General features: G+C 37.9%; 1 protein-coding gene, 1 long non-coding RNA gene and 1 pseudogene across 5 annotated transcripts; 1 reads left to right on the forward strand and 2 right to left on the reverse strand.

Moving 5' to 3' along the window:
* Positions 1-1423: 1423 nt before the first annotated feature.
* LOC133727856 (uncharacterized) lies at positions 1424-3230 on the forward strand. 4 transcript variants are annotated; one of them, XR_009855400.1, is made up of 5 exons: positions 1424-1669; positions 2112-2233; positions 2478-2552; positions 2705-2816; positions 2921-3230. It is a non-coding gene; the product is annotated as an uncharacterized LOC133727856 (long non-coding RNA). The 4 variants fall into 4 exon arrangements; XR_009855402.1 differs by having other exon boundaries at positions 2124-2233; XR_009855401.1 differs by having other exon boundaries at positions 1424-2233.
* Positions 3231-4616: 1386 nt separating this feature from the next.
* Positions 4617-5423, reverse strand: LOC133730335 (non-specific lipid transfer protein GPI-anchored 25-like; annotated as a pseudogene).
* A 14337-nt stretch (positions 5424-19760) lies between these two features.
* Positions 19761-21083, reverse strand: LOC133730336 (BAHD acyltransferase At5g47980-like). Its single transcript, XM_062157950.1, has one exon. The coding sequence runs from the start codon at positions 21081-21083 to the stop codon at positions 19761-19763; it is 1323 nt and encodes a 440-aa protein (XP_062013934.1).
* Positions 21084-22056: the final 973 nt, after the last annotated feature.

Below are 22056 nucleotides of genomic sequence, written 5' to 3' on the forward strand. Positions count from 1 at the left end.
GAGGAAAAATCCATAGAAGAAGAAAGACACCAGTAAAGAAAGATCGATGATGTAAAAATTTAAAATTGAGAGGGGCTAATTGCAAAGATGCAGATCTGTGACGTTATATATTGAGAAGAAGAATAGTTTTCTTTTGATAAAAGTTTTTGTAAGAACTCAGTATGAAAAGATAGAGATCAGACTACAGAAGAGACGAAAAGGTAGTTCTTATATATAAACAGACGAAAATACCCACAGAAAGAAAACTATGTGGCAAAGACCCCGTTTGGGATTCCTTCACTTAAAAAAAAAAAAGGATTAAATTCAGTTTACCCCCCTGAGGTTTGGGGGTAATTTCATGTTAGTCCCTGTCCTTTCAATTTAATCAGTTTACCCCCCAAGCTTGTCAATTCTCCTCAACCGTGTCCATTCCATCCAATTTGGACGTTAAGTCTGACTTTTGAGGGCTAAAATGGTCATTTCAAGACAAATAAAAATTAAAAAAAAAAGGAATTTTTTTATTTTCTTTTTTCTTTTTTTAATATTTTTTTCTTCTGTTTTTTTATTATTTTTTTTGTTTTTTTTTTTTTCTGTTTTTTCATTTTTTAATTTTTTTCACCTGTTTTTTTATTTTATTTTATTTTTTTTATTTTGTCTTCAACCTATACACCACAAGTTATAATAGGTTTATAAGAACAAAAAGATACTCTAGGTGGTTGAAAGCCGCTCGCTGATCTACGATATTTGTGATATATCCCCGATAAAGTGAAGAATTTAAGGAGATATCCCCAATAAAGTGAAGAAATATATGTAAAAAACGATTTTACACTTTATCTATAAATATCTATAAAAAATGATTTTACACAGATATTTCTTCACGATTTTACACTTTATCTGTAAATATCTGTAAAAAATAATTTTACACAGACATTTCTTCACTTTATTGGGGATATATCCTAAAATTCTTCTCTTTATCGGAGATATATCATAAATATCGTAGATCAACGAGAGACTTTCAACCACCTAGAGTATCTTTTTGTTTTTATAAACGAATAAACCTATTATAACTTGTGGTGTATAGGTTGAAGACAAAATTTATATAAAAAATAAATAAAACTAAAAGATGGAAAAAAAAAATTTTAAATGAAAAAAAAAAACAGAAAAAATAAAATAAAAAAATAAAACGAAAAAAAGAAAAAAAAAATTCCTTTTTTTTTTTAGTTTTTTTTTTTGTCTTGAAATGACCATTTTAGCCCTCAAAAGTTAGACTTAACGGTCCAAATTGGACGGAATAGTAGAAATTGGACACGGCTGATTGAAATTTGGAAGCTTGGGGGGTAAACTGATTAAATTGAAAGGATAGGGACTAACATGAAATTACCCCCAAACCGCTCAAAGCCGCGCAGGACCACTTCACTCTCGTCACCACCAAGCTCGCCTCTGCTCTCAACTTCACGCCGTCATGCTCCTCGCCTCGTAAATGGCGTCCCGGGCGTCTTCGCCTCCGTCGCCGCCGTCCGCCGCCACAACTACCGGATCTGATTCGTCGGGATCCTCTCTGCTGGGACGTTCTTCGCGGTCTACGGGGCCGGTTTCGCTCAACCTGGCGACGTTCATGAGGAATGTCATGTTCTATTTGATTTCAGTTCTTGTTCTATCGGACCGGGTAATATCGGGAAGAAAAACAAAGGTGAGCTTCCTGCTTCCGGTATAATTATAGCTTTCTATTTTTTAACTATACTCTTCATTGATTGTTTGTATTTTGTACAGTGTTTTATCGAACCAATCTGAGGCCGCCTCATATAGATTTTTGAAATTGCATGATAAGCTTACTGATGCTTTTCCAAAACAGTCTGTGAGAAAGTAGTTGGCAGTAGCTATGAGTATTGGGCCATTGGCTTTAACATTTTCGGTCTACTCAATGGTATTACTAATTAGTATATCCAAGTGTGTAACATAGACCAGATGTCCTCATGAGTGCTTAGTTTGAAGGAGAAGCTCAAGCATAGTGTTAGGAAGATTCTGAGTATGTTTATATGCAGTCATTAAGCTGATCCTCTTTCTTCTCTGAGAGCGGTGGAGTTTTCTAATCCATCAGTCTTTGCCATGGTACATTTACTTGATTTCCACAGCCTTGTTTGCAGGGCACGTGGCTGTGGTCATTGATGATAATGTGAGGTTGGGTCATGAGGCATGTAGTGGTCTCAAAGAAATCTCAAATCTTGTTGAGCAATGATCTGTGTTGGAAATGGAGGTTAGGGCTCTGAACGTTTTTGTGCTTTCTTATGATAATTGGTTTTGTTCCAAGGTTGGTTGTTAATGATTATGACAATGCATGAGTTTCGTGTTTGGTTATACCTTCCTCCCTTAAAAAATTTATTTGAACTGCGATTTTGAAGGTCTCTTTGGGATAGGTAACAATATTTCTACTTTTCAGTTAGAGTGAATATGAAATTGTTTATTCTGGAACTTGTGACTTTAGTGATACAATTGGTCAGGGACTATGGAATAAAATGAAGCTTTTTGATGTAGAACAATGCACTTTCAGTGTTTTGGCTGGCACCGCAACTGAGGTGATTGTTTCTTGGCCAATTCATCATGTAATTTGGTCTGTTTTCTATTTACTTAATCAATAATTTTTTCAATTTTAGGTAGAAAACTGAGTTAATTGGGATTTGGGATTAGATTGAGCAACTCACATACTAGCTGTTCTGATACTATGCAGGCATGATGCAGAAGCTATTTGAGCTGCGTCTGGTGAATCCTAGGTAGGTAGATGCAATGAAGCTATCATTCAAATTACTTCTCCGTCAAGAGAACTTGGTATCATAGTGGAGGTAAGTTTGCAGTATTGTTATTTTTAAGCCAAGTTATCCATTCATTGTCAAGCACTTCTCATTTCTTAGAACTGAGTCATTGTTTTACCCTGCAAATGCCACAGCCTCTACAAAATCTTTAAAAATAAACTTTCAGCGCGGCAGATGTGTCTTCAGTAATGAGTTCAAAGTGCAAGAGCGAGTAGACAATATTCCAAGATTTGGGGAAGTGATCAGGAGCAGAATACTTTGGGTTAATATATTCTTATTTTGTCGGTTCAACTTTACTATCTATTAAATGCTAGAAATGAATTTTCTTGCTATAGATTAGAGAATCAAGAACGACAAAAGTAAAAAGTCTTCATAAAGTTGTTGTAAAAAGATTAAATTTCTCGCTTAATTAAATATGCGACGACTTCGGATTGTCGCACCCAGTTGTCGCCTAATGTGTTTTACTGATTGTCAAAAGAGACAAAATTACACGGTTGTCGTTTCTTCAATATGCGATGCAATCAGTTCCTCGACGAAATTATAGGAGACAAACAAGAAGCCTCGCTTATAAGTTTCTACAACAAATACATATGTGTCAAATATTAGGGTAAAGCTATGGTATGTTAACATTTCTCATACATCAACTATTTTTACCACTTTAAGGACTCATGTTACCACTTTGAGGACTAATATTACTATTTTGAGGACTCATATGGTAAACTAAGAAAATTTACCACTTTAAGGACTCATGTTATCACTTTGAGGACTAATATTACTATTTTGAGGACTCATGTGGTAACTAAGAAAATTTACCACTTTAAGAACTCATGTTACCATTTTGAGGACTAATATTACTATTTTGAGGACTCATTTTACCACTTTTAAGGCAATTGTATGCATGTCATACGTTAACACATTGTAGAATTTTCCCAAATATTAATGTATGCAATAAAAATAAGCTATAATGTGTTAACGTATGACATGCATACAATTGCCTTAAAAGTGGTAAAATGAGTCCTCAAAATAGTAATATTAGTCCTCAAAGTGTTAACATGAGTCCTTAAAGTGGTAAATTTTCTTAGTTACCACATGAGTCCTCAAAATAGTAATATTAGTCCTCAAAGTGGTAACATGAGTCCTTAAAGTGGTAAATTTTCTTAGTTTACCATATGAGTCCTCAAAATAGTAATATTAGTCCTCAAAGTGGTAACATGAGTCCTTAAAGTGGTAAAAATAGTTGATGTATGAGAAATGTTAACATACCATAGCTTTACCCTAAAAATAAAATCTCGCAGTTATTTTTTGAAAAAAAAAAATTCTCGCATATAAATTTTTGATCAAACATATAAACCTTGTAGATGGAATATGCAACATAAACGAGGTCTCGTATATTAGAAATTGTCACAAACATAAAATCTTGCTTATAGCATTCTGTAATGCACTTACTTGTCTCACAAGATGTCATATGCGAGGAACCAATTGCGTCGCTTATTGAAAATGCAACAAACATCTAAGCCCCGCATATGGAATATGCGACGTAAACGAAGCCTCGTATATTAAAAATAGTAACAAATATAAAGTCACGCATATAGTTTTTGGTAACACACTTGTGAGTCTCACAATTTGTGATATGCGAGGAACCAATTGCGTCGCATATTGAAAAAGCGACAACCGTGTAATTTCGTTACTTTTGACAATCAGTAAAACACATAAGGCGACAACTGGGTGCGACAACCTAAAGTCGTGACATTTTCAATTCAGCAAGAAATTTAGAATTTTTACGACAACTTTGGGTTGTCGCCGATGATATTTTCTCTTATAGTATAGAAACTAAGAAGTGTTGTTCTTGAAAATTCGTTTCATGGCCTCTGATGACGACGACATTCTTGCTGGTTCTACTGCTGAGCTCGGTGGAGTTGAGAAGCTTGGCTTTGTGCTTGACTTGTTTGTTGGTTTTGGCCGTTTCATAACCTGAAAATTAATTGACGTCCCAAACTCAAATTCAAGGCTTCCCTAATCTACGATTAAGGTAAAATAATCAAGATACTGATGAAGTGAGTGAGACTAGTACCAGAAGGAGGAGGACCTGAAATCACCGAAATCGTGGTGTTGCGGAGAGGAGGGAGTTCCGGCGACTCTGTATGACAAATTGGATCCAAGAAATCATAATCAATTTTCATAATTACATATTTGATTTGAGAAATTAAATATTGGGGGAAAAGAAAATGATGAAGAAAATCAAGAACCTGAGCAGAGAGATTGAAGAGAAGTAGAAGCAGTGGTGGAGTTCCGGCGACGGCAAACGGAAGAGAGAGAGAGGGCGCGAGCGACGGTCACCGAAAAGCCTAGCATCGGAGGATCCTGGACCAGGTAGCAGAGGCAAATGGCGTGGCAGGACTCCTCCGCCGACGAGAACGGATCGCAGCACCTGGACGTCGGAGAGTCAGAGTGGTTGTTCTGCGGCGACGCCACGTACGACAGGTACGGCGAGAACCGGACGAGCTCATCTGCGCAAGCGGACGAAGGCGATTCTTTTGCTGGCTTTGCGGCGCCGAGAGTGACGAACAAGGAGGCGAGGAGGACGACGGCCGTGAGAGACAAAGAGCGCAGATAGGTGGCGGTGGCGGTTGTGCTCATGATCAGAAGGAGTAGAGAGAGAGAGAGAGATGGCGGGAAACGAAGTTTTGATGTCTCTGAAATGCCCTTCTGGTTTCTACGATTTACGTTCCTGTACAAGCAGTTAGGGGAGTAGGAAAAGGCGGTGTTTTTTTTTTCCTCTTTTTGTTGGTCTGAAGAAGAAGGCGGTGCTTAGTATTGATTTCTTTTGTTAACGAAAAAACTAAATCTTGTAGAAATTACGAAAATTGTTTTAGCGTGCTTTTGAATTTTGTTTTGTCCCACGTGATTAGTGTTTGGCTCCAGTTTTGTTGGAGCTAGTCAACAGTCTCTTTTCTGTGCGGGCCTGCCAGCACCGTTTGGGTGCGGTCGTCGGGGGTGTCCCTTGACCTGACTTCTTTCGAGCGATTGTGGACGAGGAGAGCACCAACCTCGTCACGGGATTCTTTGTGCCTCGTGGTGAGGACTTTTGCTAAGCTTCTTCAAAATGACACAATCGATACTTGACGTCGTAGATCGAGCAGAGCGAAAATCACTGGGAAGTGGGGAGAACTTGCTAAAGCGTGACTTTAGCTTGGCTGGTTTGCGAGGGTGTTACCCTTGCTTGGTTGGTTCCTTAACCGTTGTGGTCGCGGTACTACAGTCGGCTCCCGAGGAGACTAGGATAAAAGCACGTTGACCGAGGGTTTGGTGGCACTGACAGTCGGCTCCTGAGGATTCTGGGACTGGAGTGTGGTCAACGGTAAGAGAAGGAGAGGGGTTGCTCTTGAGAGGCTTGAATAATTGTAGAGATTAGTTGATGAATTGTGTGTTGTTACTTCGTTGTAGCCTCTATATATAGGCTACCAAGCCATAGTGGTTGGCCTTAAACAAACCATGGTGGGTTAAACACTTAAGCACTATGGAATCATGGTGGGTTAAGCACTTAAGCACTATGGAATCATGATAGGTTTTCCCTATTAAGCCACCATGAAATGTAGTTGAATGCTTCCCCACCTGCATGCCATATTCCTTAATTGAATGGAGTATGAATATTCGCATGGGCGTGCCTTTTCTTGCAGCTTACATAATCTTCCATAATTCTGCAGGTAGGCTTTATTTAGCCTCTACATAATATATTTCGAACTTTTCGACAATATATAGCTTGAGCCACTGACATTGGCTCAATTTCTCCAAGACACGCCTTGTCAGGTGAAAATGCTAATTTTGGGTTCAAACATTGCCCCCAGACTGGTAAGTCTAAAAGATGCACAACTTAAACCTTGCACTCAAATATCATCGTTGGTAATATAGTGATCAAGCAAGGGTCATTACCCGCTGAAGATTGTTCCTAAACTGCTAATCAAATGTCACAAACTACTCTAAACTATGCTACTGAACAGTTAACGAAAATAAATTATTTAACTAACCTAGACTCGATGGAATTTTCTGAAAATTTTACATGACACTAAACACACATTTAATAACACGTATACAAAATTTCAAAACAATCGGAGTTGATTTGATATATTAAATAATTCACGTAAAACTGAACACAAAAAGATAACAAAGCAGAAACAGATTTTATAACTTTAAACTATTGATAGAAACAAAGCTAAGGACTCATTCTCCACCACCAAACACACTCAATCATATCAAAGCTCAGTTATGGAGTCCTAATTCTCAATTGAATTTACCCGAAGTTAACTCACAAGCTCGAATTAACCCATTACCCTTTCTTAGTTCCTCGTTAAGTGAATACAAGCTCACCACTTAATCTATTTCCGATTATGCAACCTAGACACAAGCTCGCTAAGTTTAACATATCAAAATCATTAAGCACTAAAAGGGTTTGGATAAATCTAGGGTCACAAGTACGTTGGTAGTCTTGCTAAACCTAGGGTTTGAGTCACATGTAATTCAAGAAGACATTTTGCTACTCAATTGGAATCAACGCACGACATATACAAATCTAGTGTTACTCCTAGCATTAGAACCCTAACCTCTTCATTTAGTTGCGCACCTAAACAAACAAGTAAAGATTCATCTTGTAGACACAGTGAAACACAAACACTCAATTGATAATATAGAAAACCAAAAATTGAATTGTCATCGATATGAATTGAACATGTTTGGGCCTTTGAAATTGCCCCTAGCTACAAAAGTATTTAGCTAGACATGCATAGTCATGAATTCGCTGAATGCATACATCAAGAGAATTGAAAAGAAAAATAGAGACGAAAGAAGGAGATGAGATCACGGCTAGAGGATGGCAGAAGATGTCGTTCTCTCCTTTCTCTTGTGCGGCAGAACCTCCTACTCAACTGAATACGTCTCCCTTCTTTATTGCTTAGGTCAGCCAATTTTCACTTCTTTTCCTTTTAGGATTCAAGTAGCTTCTCCTCTAAGATTTCTAATAATTTTCACCCATAAAAATATGTCATATATCTCTAATAAACAGAGATATTCAGTTAATACTCGTCGGTGGGCTTCTAAAAGGAATTCGGGCCTCAAATCATGGATTTCCGTCAAAGTGACAGATTCCCGGACTGCCCGACCTTGCTGTACTAAATCGGCCATAACTTCTTGTAGAAAAATGATATTAATGAGCCTTAAAAAGATTAGGAAACTAGACATCCAAGGCTTTCCATCAATATAAAGATCACCCTCTAGATCGTTGTGATCTGGTCTCAGTGATCCGTCGAAGTTGACTGATCTGCACAGGCAGATTTGCCGATTTTGCCTTTCAATCCCTCTTTTACTTCTTTTCTCCTTCTTTGCTCAAAATACCTATAAAACAAGTAAACAATGTAAATAACGAGAAAATACACTAAACTAACAAAGAAAGTATGGAGATTAACGTTATTAATATCGCATAATCATGCTCCTATCAAATACCCCCACACTTAATCTTTGCTAGTCCCTAGCAAACAATTCAAAGAACAACTAGAACAAAGACACGGACCTAATATCTTCCAAACATCTCAGAGAACTTATAATACCCACAACTATGGTCAACAAGATTCAAGCAGTCATGAAATCAAACTCATAATCAGACTTAAGAGCTAATTTACTTTGATAACCATCATACTCAAAATATAATGCAGAGATAATCAAAACCAATGCAACAAATCTTCATGTTTCAAACAAGCTTCAACTTAATTTCTCACAAGGATGCTCTCAATTTCTTTTCTCTCATGATTTTCTGACTTGATGCGTAAGCATAAGTTTTCACTCAAGTTATATGTGAGAGGAATGATGTAATAAGGCAAACAAATAGCTCACATATGATAACAAGAAAGAAAGCTTTTTCTGATATATTTTTTTTTTTTCATTATGATCCCATGATTGGAATGCCAAAACTCGGATGAAGGCCAGTGACACCATATGCTCATCCCTCTGCACAAGTCTCCACAAATCGAATGCACAACTTCAAAGATCAACAAGGTCTTTATTCAGGGTTGTAATGGGGCCAAGGGTTAAGGTTAGAAGAAAGAAAGGATAGGGAATAACAAAGATCCTAAAGAACCTAGTGGAGCACTAGAAGAATGTAAGAGATAACAAAATCTTTAAACTCCTCAAGGTGATCAATCTTCGAACACATGAAGCAAGCAATTTTTTTCTTTTCCTGGGCCAGATGTCATCTTCTTAGGCCTTTGCTTCATTCTAAATCTTTCTTCTAACACTTGTGAAATAGGACAAAGGCCAAATTTTCTTGAACAAGCCTTCAACTCAAAATAAACTCCTTATTCACAAAGGGGGGACTAAAATCCATACACACTTTTTCTTTTCTTTTGCCGTATACTTTTTTTTTTTTTCATATTTTTTTCTTTTTCGGCATACATATTTTTTTTTTATGGACAAGTCTTACCCCCACACTTGCTTACAAAAGTACCTCGAACATAAATATATCTCTAAAAACATTTGCTCCACTAATTCCTTAGGATAGGGTAATGATACATCTATACTAAGCTTAGGGTTAAGGAATTTGTGGTGATGAAACAAAAGGCTTAATGTAGGCTCAAGGGGGTTAACTAGGGGATTGCACATCTTGTGTGCATAAAAGGGACACAGGTTAGTTTGGCTTTGGTGGTGATTTCCTAATGCCTTCATCCCTTCCCATCCATCATGCAATTCAACCATACGCTTCAAGAGGCTTTGGGGCAAGTTCTAGCATTTGTCCTTATATAAATATGCATGTCGAATCCGAGTCTCAACCAAGGTGAATAAAAAAAAATGAGATCAAGCAAAATCCTCGTCAAGAAAATAAGATGATCCATACTAAGCACTCAAAAAAAAGAAGTAGCACATATAAAGGCTCAATAGCTCACAAGGGTTTAAATCAAGTTTAACCTATTCTAGCATGCTCCCATCAAATTTTCAGTTATCACATAAGCCCTAACCATCTATTGCACCATACGTCAAGCAGAATAATCATAAAAGTCTATTAGCAATTACTTAAGATTATGAATCCAAAATCATGCTTGCAATCATCTTGTAACCATAATAAATTTCTGAAAAGTTCAGACTCATCATAGTGTTTGGAAGAACCCTAAAGACTCAACAGAAAATAAACCTAATTAAGAAGTAGACTCTTTTTTTATTATTTTTTATTTATTTTTTTTTTTTATTTATTCTTGTTTTAATTTTTTTTTATTGAAAATAACAAAAAGTTCAAATTCCTTCCCCCCACACTTAAACTAAACATTGTCCTCAATGATTGATCTAGATATAATCATGCAACAATATAGTTAAGTATAGAAGGAAAGAGGAAAACACAACAAAAACAAATATAGTTAAGAAGAGTAGAGAATGCTCCCTTTTGTAGACCTCCCAATGCTAATGATCTTTGGATATCAACCTCAAGGCTATAAGCCTGGAACTTCTAGTGTAAGCGACATGCCAAATGCGCTCCAAAGATACTCCAATAATGCTCAAAGTCAATAGGAAACATCACTTTTCAAAAACTGATTTCGGCTAAAACCTTGCAGCAACCCTAATTCCGAGGTTCATAGCTCATCCAGTAAGAACCGGAATCCAAAGGTTCCACTTGGAGATGAATGTTCATAGTCAGGGCTTTCCATACATATGTGGCACGCATTCCAACTCCAAGGGATGTAGGAACTAGAGACCGGAAGTTACAGGGGTCACATTCAGAAACCCTTTGGTAGGAATGAAGTAGACATCCGGGGCTTCAAATCCATATAAGGTTTGTCTCATTTGGACCCCGGGAAGTATCCCTTGTTTTGCACTTTATGTGGCTCTGATGCCCAGTTTTCTGCTTTTCCGTTCCGACCCTCCTGTACTCAACTAGAAACTGCAGACGCTGTGAAACTTGAAATTTGGATCTGCCAAAGCCATTAGAAAATAGACACCTGGGGCTTTTGATCCATATATAGTACGTCTGTTGGTTTCAAAGGAGCTGTGAACGACATCTGTTCAAAGTGGACTGAAATCTGGGCGTCAGAAAAACTGGTTTGATAAAAAGTGACTCCTCTAAATCTTTCTCAACTATGAGACCTGCACACACACACAAAAACATAAAACCGAACAAAACAAGAAGCAAAGAAAGAGAAGAAATGAATAAAGAAAACAACCCTTAGAAAAATACCGCAATCTTCCTCCTTCATTCATTGGGTTGCTTCCCAAGAAGCGCTTGGTTTAACGTCCTCAGCCTGACGGCCGGGCCAATTCTTCAAGAGTAATCAGGAGGTTTTGGTCTTGGTGCCATGAGATGCTTGACCTTTTTCAAAGATGCTAGGTGATCCCTTTTAAGCAACTTGTGCTCCTTGGATTTCAACTTTCTCGTTTTCTTTCTCTTCTTCCATTGTCTCGTTCTCTTTTTATGTCCCACAAGCACGGCCAAAAGAATCTTCTTATCAGAATTGGGATAATCACCTATCACCATCTCCACATGATCAACAAACTCAAGAGTTTCTTGTATGGAGGGAACAAATGTAAAGCTCGAATGTGGCAAGTAATGGTCAGGTGGTCGGGCATGTGATAGAATTAGAGGCCCGTCTATAGGAGATTTGCTGGACTCCTCTTCTAAGCAATCCTCCATGTCATCATTGTATTCTTGATCTTTATGAGCTATGATGATTGCTTCTGGCACTTGGTACTCATTTACATGAAGCTCAACCTTACTTTCTTTAATGTAAAATTCCTCATCTGTCAAGGACTCTTCAATATCACTATCTTCATACGCTTCAAGCTCGGTTGTATAGTGTAACACATAATCCTCACACGTCCCAACCTTAAGTTTCTTTTCATAGGGCTCATCCACATCTGTATCCTCATCCTCATCCAAAATTGATGCATGGAATACATTATGAGGTTGAGGTAAGGTTGTGACTTCAAGGGACTTCCCCAAAGTTGTAGTAGGTGTAGGAGGGCACTCCATAAGTACCTTGGCCTCCAAAGGCTCATTAGCTTTTGTCCAATCTTCTTCCTCACTCGTCAACACCTCATGATATGACTCTTGAACCCAACATTGTGTTTCCTGCTCCTCTGTTTCTTGGTTCAAAGAATTAATAATTTGCTGGATATGTCGCTCAATATTCTCCACGGCTTTGTCCACATTCCTTGATGATTCTTCCGCACTTTTCGCAACTGCTTGTACAATTGCTTCAAGGGAGGGCTTCATAGGATCAACCAAGAGGACTGGTACTTGATCTTGGTATGACGGCCACATGAATGAATGAATATTGTGATGATAAGGATCATACATAGGGACTTGATAAGGCTGCCATGAGTTGAACGCTTCCGGATTCCATGAAGAGTTAGCATTAGTCCAACCATTGTTGTAAATGCTTGAGTTGGGATCCTCCCACATTATACTAGCTTGCTCGAAATAACCTTGGTATTGCAGTCCGCAAACAAAACAAAACAAAAACTAAGTTAGTATATTACAAAATTGAAAAAACACAAAAACAAAACAGATTAGCAATCAAGGAAAACAATCCCCGGCAACGGCGCCAAAAATTGGTACGTCTAAAAGATGCACAACTTAAACCTTGCACTCAAATATCATCGTTGGTAATATAGTGATCAAGCAAGGGTCATTACCCGCTGAAGATTGTTCCTAAACTGCTAATCAAATGTCACAAACTACTCTAAACTATGCTACTGAACAGTTAACGAAAATAAATTATTTAACTAACCTAGACTCGATGGAATTTTCTGAAAATTTTACATGACACTAAACACACATTTAATAACACGTATACAAAATTTCAAAACAATCGGAGTTGATTTGATATATTAAATAATTCACGTAAAACTGAACACAAAAAGATAACAAAGCAGAAACAGATTTTATAACTTTAAACTATTGATAGAAACAAAGCTAAGGACTCATTCTCCACCACCAAACACACTCAATCATATCAAAGCTCAGTTATGGAGTCCTAATTCTCAATTGAATTTACCCGAAGTTAACTCACAAGCTCGAATTAACCCATTACCCTTTCTTAGTTCCTCGTTAAGTGAATACAAGCTCACCACTTAATCTATTTCCGATTATGCAACCTAGACACAAGCTCGCTAAGTTTAACATATCAAAATCATTAAGCACTAAAAGGGTTTGGATAAATCTAGGGTCACAAGTACGTTGGTAGTCTTGCTAAACCTAGGATTTGAGTCACATGTAATTCAAGAAGACATTTTGCTACTCAATTGGAATCAACGCACGACATATACAAATCTAGTGTTACTCCTAGCATTAGAACCCTAACCTCTTCATTTAGTTGCGCACCTAAACAAACAAGTAAAGATTCATCTTGTAGACACAGTGAAACACAAACACTCAATTGATAATATAGAAAACCAAAAATTGAATTGTCATCAATATGAATTGAACATGTTTGGGGCTTTGAAATTGCCCCTAGCTACAAAAGTATTTAGCTAGACATGCATAGTCATGAATTCGCTGAATGCATACATCAAGAGAATTGAAAAGAAAAATAGAGACGAAAGAAGGAGATGAGATCACGGCTAGAGGATGGCAGAAGATGTCGTTCTCTCCTTTCTCTTGTGCGGCAGAACCTCCTACTCAACTGAATACGTCTCCCTTCTTTATTGCTTAGGTCAGCCAATTTTCACTTCTTTTCCTTTTAGGATTCAAGTAGCTTCTCCTCTAAGATTTCTAATAATTTTCACCCATAAAAATATGTCATATATCTCTAATAAACAGAGATATTCAGTTAATACTCGTCGGTGGGCTTCTAAAAGGAATTCGGGCCTCAAATCATGGATTTCCGTCAAAGTGACAGATTCCCGGACTGCCCGACCTTGCTGTACTAAATCGGCCATAACTTCTTGTAGAAAAATGATATTAATGAGCCTTAAAAAGATTCGGAAACTAGACATCCAAGGCTTTCCATCAATATAAAGATCACCCTCTAGATCGTTGTGATCTGGTCTCAGTGATCCGTCGAAGTTGACTGATCTGCACAGGCAGATTTGCCGATTTTGCCTTTCAATCCCTCTTTTACTTCTTTTCTCCTTCTTTGCTCAAAATACCTATAAAACAAGTAAACAATGTAAATAACGAGAAAATACACTAAACTAACAAAGAAAGTATAGAGATTAACGTTATTAATATCGCATAATCATGCTCCTATCACAGACCTCGAAGTCAAAGATCTTCGTCTTGACTGAAGAGGTCTTGAATCAGCACTGCTCTTATAATGTCGTTGCTCCAAAGCCACTTGTATTATTGGCTTGACTGAAATTACTTGACTGATTCCATATAGGCCTCTAAATAGGCCATAAAGCTTGAATGCCACAATCTGAATTGCGTTTGTCATGAACTGACGCTTTCTTTGCCAACTTTATTGCCCCTCATGTATCTGATGTCTGGTATGCAGTGAATTGGCCAATAAAGTCGCAGATTGGCTTTCCAAGGCACAACTTAATTGATAATTAAGTTGGCCATGGCTTAATTGATGATATGCATGACAACGTCCAGAGTCATGAAAGCCACATGCATGATAATTGAGTTGACCATTTTGAGCATATTTTTGATCACTTTCATGACCGTGGTAGCGTCCAGTAGCATGACCGCATCTCTCTTGGCCAGATTATCTTGGAGGCTTTTCTTCTATCTTGCTCTACAAGATCACGGGGGAGGCAATCTATGCTTCACTCCAAGCTCCGATGTATCAAATTTGTAGGGTAAAAATCCCTCCTGTGAGAGCTTGTAGGAAAAGAACAAAGATACTTCACATTGAAGAATTTGGAGGAATTTGGCTCGTGAGAGGGGTAATCTTGCCCCCCAAGTATCCTTGTTGGTTGGCGAAGCATGATCTTCAATTGTAATTTTGGAGATGAAGATGAAGATGAGTATAGATCGGCTTTGTTACCAACTACCATATCATAGAACATGGTGTCTTCAGAATAAACCACGAATTGGCTTTTGCATTTGACCACTTGTTGGTCTGAATTCTCCACATCAAGAGCTTCAAAGAACTTGAACTCCTTCATATGATTTTTGAAACCAATAATCAAATTATAATTATCATCATATTTATCATAGATTCGCTCCGCATCAAGATCAAATTTAGAATCACCAAAATTCGATGAATCGATCTCTTCTTCAAAAATAGGCATATCAAATATTTGTTTGCCTCTATATTCTTTCCAGGCATCATATTGAGACGCCTCTATGGACTGTTTAGTATCATAGACAAATTTCTTTTGCAAGAAATTTGGAGCTGGATAATTGTAAACAAGAGTTAACTTGTATTGATGATACTCAAATTTACAGTCGCGAAGGACAACTTGGCCACTAGAATAATTGTTCTGGCCATTCATGCAACGTGGGTTGTAGATGTGCCCTCCACATATATCAAAGCCACCGCTTGGCCTTGAAGAATATATGAAGAACTTCAAGTTGAATTGATTAATAAAGCCACAGATTGGCTTCTGTAGACCACAACTTAATTGATTAACTCCACCATGACGTCCAACCACCATATTCCATCTTGATTGGTAATTGAGTGGGTCATGTTGACCATGCTCTTGACCCTTTGTTTGGTCATGATGACGTCCAGTAGCAGAGTCACAATTGACTTGATCATGAACTTGTTTCTTTTGATCAAAGGGATGATCATGGGCCATATCTTGCCCCCCATGCATCTGACCAGTAGCCACGTATTTGGCTTGATCAGTGGAGAAATCAGCTATTTGTTCAGAGACAATTTTCTTGTCAGAAGAACAATCTTGTTGATCTTCTTCACCATATGCAGCCTCTGTGCAAGGCTGTGATTTACCAGTGGGCAAGCTGATTTCTTCTTCTGCAACAGACTGATCTAGACAAAGGTTTTCGCCTTTAGATTGATTGCCTCTTATAGGCAATTTAATCTCGGAAACAGCCTTTTTACACTTAAACTTGTTGAAGATCGAGAAACTCGCTACGGTTATTTTGTGAGAAGTGACTTGTTTGTCCTCGCCAATGACGATCAGAAAGAGTTGATAATATAGCGCCTTGCTCTGCTGAGCGTTCCACCGAAGTTGGCGGTCAATACTTGCAAGCTCCCTTTCTATCTCTTTTCCATATCTTTCGCTATTGCCCCCCAGTATTATGACCTTTTCTTCGAAACTTGCATAATCTAGGATGGGAAGCGGAGCGAGCTTGTAAGCCTCAATGGTGCTATTGACCATCTTTTCACTTTAAAGATTTTCCCCTGGCATCCCAATGATGGTGAATACGAAAAGACTCTGGTGTAGTCCCACTGGGCGTGCCAAAATGTTTCGCTCCAGTTTTGTTCATCTGGTCAATAGTATCTTTTCTGCGCGGGCGTGCCAGCACCTTTCGGGTGCGGTCGTCGGGGGTGTCCCTTGACCTGACTTCTTTCGAGCGATTGTGGACGAGGAGAGCACCAACCTCGTCGCGAGATTCTTTGTGCCTCGTGGTGAGGACTTTTGCTAAGCTTCTTCAAAATCACACAATCGATACTCGACGTCGTAGATCGAGCAGAGCGAAAATCACTGGGAAGTGGGGAGAACTTGCTAAAGAGTGACTTTAGCTTGGCTGGTTTGCGAGGGCGTTACCCTTGCTTGGCTGGTTCCGTAACCGTTGTGGTCGCGGTACTACAGTCGGCTCCCGAGGAGACTAGGACCAAAGCACGTTGACCGAGGGTTTGGTGGCACTGACAATCAGCTCCTGAGGATTCTGGGACTGAAGTGTGGTCAACGGTAAGAGAAGGAGAGGGGTTGCTCTTGAGAGGCTTGGATAATCGTAGAGATTAGTTGATGAATTGTGTGTTGTTACTTCGTTGTAGCCTCTATATATAGGCTACCAAGTCATAGTGGTTGGCCTTAAACAAACCATGGTGGGTTAAGCACTTAAGCACTATGGAATCATGGTGGGTTAAGCACTTAAGCACTATGGAATCATGGTGGGTTAAGGACTTAAGCACTATGGAATCATGAAAGGTTTTCCCTATTAAGCCACCATGAAATGTAGTTGAATGCTTCCCCACGTGTATGCCATATTCCTTAATTGAATGGAGTATGAATATTCGCATGGGTGTGCCTTTTCTTGCAGCTTACATAATCTTCCATAATTCTGCAGGTAGGCTTTATTTAGCCTCTACATAATATATTTCGAACTTGTCGACAATATATAGCTTGAGCCACTGACATTGGCTCAATTTCTCCAAGACACGTCTTTTCAGGTCAAAATGCTCATTTTGGGTTCAAACAATTAGCAATTAGGAGATACCTTTTTCATACTAATGCTTCGTGTGGATCGCTTAAGTATGATTTTCGTATTAAAGTGAATTTTGTGACAGATGCGTTGGCTTTTTTGAGACATTATTTAGAGTGCTTTTATTGGTGGGAATGTTCATCACTTATGTCTGTTTGTATTATGTTCAATTTTTACTTTTTAGAAGTTGGTTGTAGTATAGGTCTTTTTTTTTTTTTTGGATCAAATAAACAATTCATATGCAACAACTAGTCTATTGTGAGTCGAACTCATGACCTCCCACTTGTAAAGGAGAGGCTTATGCCACTAGATCAAATGGTTTGGGCAGGTTTTTGTTTGTAAATCATTTTTCTTCCATTGAAAAATATTAATAATAATAATACAGGAAACAAAGCATAAAACAGAATTCCACTAGAAAATTTGAATTATTCAATTACACCTCATATGAAATTCTAGAATATGGTAAAAGAGAGGACTTTGTAAACATAATTGCATTAAAAAGCAACAAAACTTTTAGTCTTACAAGATCACCGCAAGACAAGCTTGCCCATGACCTCAGGCCGGAAGGTGTCTTGACGTGCCGCCATGCGCAGCGTGAATATGACCTCTTAGAGAGGTTCGAAAGCATAGAAGTGAATCATATCAGTCCCACATCGGAAACAAAGCGAAGATCATTCCTCACTTCACGTATAAAAGGTCTCTCTTTCTCTCTTCATTGATTACACATTTATTGCTTACCTAACGTTACCTTATCAACATTAATACATTGACTGAGTTAGGTATCGGAGGAGTGAAGACAGCCAACCGCGGTCTCGCTCTTGACACTAGTGTATTTTACTTGACAGGTGACGCTGATGCTTCCCCTCACCAAATCAGGTGAGGCTCCAGACCCGTGTCTGCGTTAAAGGGATCATGCAACCCCCTGAATCTTGAGCATTAACAACGTAAAAGCATCTATGACCTTATGTAAAATAGACTATGATTGGCATTGCACCTCTTTCAAAGAAGTTGGACTACTAAAAGGTAGCGTACGATTTCTTGTGAGGGTACTATATTAGCCGGGAAAAGTTGATTTAAAACCCCATAATCGTGCTTTATCAAAATTTTCGATAGGGTATTCTTGATTAGTGTATCTCTGATAGTGACCTAGGATGGCTTTCCCCATCCAAATTGGCTCTGTAGAAGCCAAACTTGCAATTGGTGCAGTTGTAGTTACCTATATCATTCTTTCCCATTAAATCTCCTCACTCTTTGAAAAGTTGGCATATTTCTTCCCCTCTAACTCCATTACTATTTTTTGCTTTAAATTATTCACTGCCTTTTATAAGTATAACAACCAAGCTTTAAAGATTTGCTTCATTTTCTTCTGTCTTTGCTGCAGCCAACAATCCTACAACATTTCCCATTTAATTGGGTTTCCCTATGTTGACCCACAAAATACACTAGCTCTGGGTCGAACAACTCAATACTTCGAAAAGATAAAATTACCCTCACAGGGAATGGGCCACGCCTATAAACCCGAAAGCAACCTTGGCCTGGATATCATGAAAACAATCACCAGAACGTCTCTACGAGACATGGGCTCCGACCCACAACCAATCTGCAACGGATGTGGACCAAGTCTAATAATCGAACACCTCCCTATAGAGGAAGGAACTTAAGCCCAAGTACCCTACGCACTGGCCCAAAGACCAATGCACAACCCATGGTTCCCATTCGGGTTCGTCCAATCCGGACTAAAGGCCCTAACACGAGTCTGAGAATGTGGTGACTTACCAGCTAAGTATGCTCAGCCACGTCCACATAGGACGGCAATCCGACCCAACTACACAATGAAACTCCAAAAGGTTCTGGGAAGCTCTCCATTGGACCTCAAGGCAATCCCACTAGGGCAACACACCTCCTAGGGTTTTCCCAAATAGGGTCTCCTATATATATTCATCATTTTCCATCACTCAACTAAGTTGACATAAGTCTTCTTGAGTAAGTTGATCCGACATAAACTAAGATACATACAAATCCTACATCAAACATAAAACACTGACTTGACCGTTGAAGACCCTTTGGTTGATACCATACTGGTCCTCTTCTAACCAATACGTCTTTTGATAGTCTAATCGTTTCCTCATCTTTTTGGCTTGAATCTAGATGGCTGGCCTTGTAGAACCCAAGTTTGGTCTTGATGCTTCCATTGCACATTTCCATATATCACGTTTTAAATAATTAGCTAACCACATTCTTTGGAAACCGTTCATTTTAGATCTACTTATTATCGACTAACACATCAACTACGCAACATGCATGATAAGCTATTATATAGCCCAAAAATATGATCTTTTTAAAAAAAACTATGTAAGCTAAAAATGCTATAAAAAAGTACTCCATTATATTAATTTGATTTAGAACAATTTAGAGTTTACGAAATGAACGAAACATTTACATAACCAGATTAGCAGACTTTAAATCTAAACAAAACTAACAACTTAGATGAATGAATCAACTGCAAATTAAACATGGAAGCTGATATGAAAAGTACAAAGAAACTAAACAATGTTACTAGTAATAAGCATCTGCTTCCTTATATAACATACTTCCTGGCATAAGAAACTCCACTGTGCTTTCATCCACACACAAGAGGAGGCATTATTTTTTTCAGGGGTTACATATTAAATAGCAATAGGATTGAGAGATGAATATGCAAGCAGCTCCTTATTGGTTTCAATTATAGCCATGTCGTCTTCTTTAAAACTCACTAACGCTTCTACGCCTTCACCATCTTTTGCATCAATCAATATAATTACATTCTTGATTGGCATACCTGGCATAGTGACCCATGATGGCTTTCCCCATCCAAAATTGGCTTCATAGAAGCCAAACCTGCACCAACTGCTACATGTATAGTTATTTATATCATTCTTACCCATTAAATCTTCATGCTCTTTGAAATGTTGGCAGATATCATCTCCGCTAACTTCATTATCATAATTCACTTTAAATTTCTCAATGCCTTCCCGTAGTATAGCAACCAAGCTTTGAAGAGTTGCCTCACTTTCTTGTGTCTTTGTTGGGACATATCCTAAAAGATTTCCCATTAAAGTGGGATGCCCCAATACTTTCCGCATGTTTGCTGCTAGAAACAGCATTGATGGCCTTGTAACACCCAAGTTTGATCTTGATACGTCCATTGCACATTTCCAAATAAGCGCTGACACTACTTCAACACGAGTTGGATTTGGAACGATGGCAGTAGCGGCTTTAAACTTGAGACGTAGAATATTTGAGGCATCAAAAACAAATCTTCTTTTTACACAATCTTCATAAACATATTCCCCAGAAGTTTGGAATGACTTGATGGATAAATCTTGTGGTGAGTAAACAGATGCTGAAACACCAAATTCTGCAGTTGGAAGAGCTACTACATCAGTGCCAAGGCCCATTGCAGCCCAGCTACGGATAAATGTTTCGAGTGTGAAGCCGTCTGCGATCTTATGTGAAATGCAAACCCCAATTGCAATTCCGCCACATTTGAAGAAGTTGGCTTGGACTAGTAGGAGATAGCCTGTGCTTTCAAATGTTGATTCTATGCCATTTGGAAGTAATTGATTTAGCATCCCAGCATGGGGCTTTTCCAAAACCTTTGATATGGGACAGTTGACATGGGTTTGGATAAAAGCCACACCATGGTCATTGCAACAGATCGAAAGAATATTGTTGTGGCTAAATATTCTTCCTGCGAACGGATAGAAGCGGTTGAGGGTTTCAGATAATGAAGTTTTCAGAAGCTTGGATCTTTCGGTAATCAAAGAGTAGTGGTGGTCAACCTTATTGCCCTTATGATTAGTAGTACTATTGTTGGGATAGAAGAGAAGCAGGGGGACATACAAGTCTGGCAAAAACTGATCAAAAACAGAGAGGTTGGAAGTTGTAAGGTGGTGAGGAGTAGGAGAAGATGATGTAACTATTTCCTTATCGATCACTTCAACCCTCATTTTTGAACACATGTTGCTCCACACATATGAGTTTCATAATGAAAAATTCATCTATATAAAGGCATATGATGGTGCAAGAAGTCAATTTTTTTTTTAATTAAAAATAGGACTAATTTCAGTTTACCCCCCTGAGGTTAGGGGTCGTCATCATATTAGTCCCTCTAGTTTCAATTTAATCATGTTAGTCCATGTACTCTCAAATTTCATCATCCGTGTCCAATTTCTACTATTCTGTCCAATTTGAACCGTTAAGTCTGACTTTTGAGGGCTAAAATGGTCATTTCAAGACAAAAAAAAAAAACTAAAAAAAAAAAGATTTTTTTTTGCATTTTTTTTTTTTTTGCATTTTTTTTATTTTCTTGTTTTTTTTTCTTTTTCTTCGCTTATTATTTTTATAATTTTGTCTTCAACCTATACACCACAAGTTATAATAGGTTTATAAAAAAAAAAAAAAAACTCTAGGTAGTTAAAAAGCCGCTCGCTGGTCTACGATATTTGTGATATATCTCCGATAAAGCGAAGAATTTTAGGATATATCTGTAAAATATAATAGGTTTATAAAGTGAAGAATTTTAAGATATCCTCAATAAAGTGAAGAAATATCTATAAAATATGATTAAAAAAATAAATACAGATATTTCTTCACTTTATTGGGGATATATCCTAAAATTCTTCGCTTTATCGGAGATGTTCCACAAATATCGTAGACCAGCGAGCGAAGAATTTTAGGATATATCCCCAATAAAGTGAAGAAATATCTGTATTTATTTTTTTAATCATATTTTACAAATATTTTTTCACTTTATTGGGGATATATCCTATTATTCTTCACTTTATAAACCTATTATATTTTATAGATATATTTTACAAATATATCCTAAAATTTTTCACTTTATCAGATATATATCACAAATATCGTAGACCAGCGAGCGACTTTTTAACCACCTAGAGTATTTTTTTTATTTTTTTTTAT

The sequence above is a fragment of the Rosa rugosa genome, chromosome 2 (assembly GCF_958449725.1).
Source record: "Rosa rugosa chromosome 2, drRosRugo1.1, whole genome shotgun sequence".
NCBI classification, from domain to species: Eukaryota; Viridiplantae; Streptophyta; class Magnoliopsida; order Rosales; family Rosaceae; genus Rosa; species Rosa rugosa.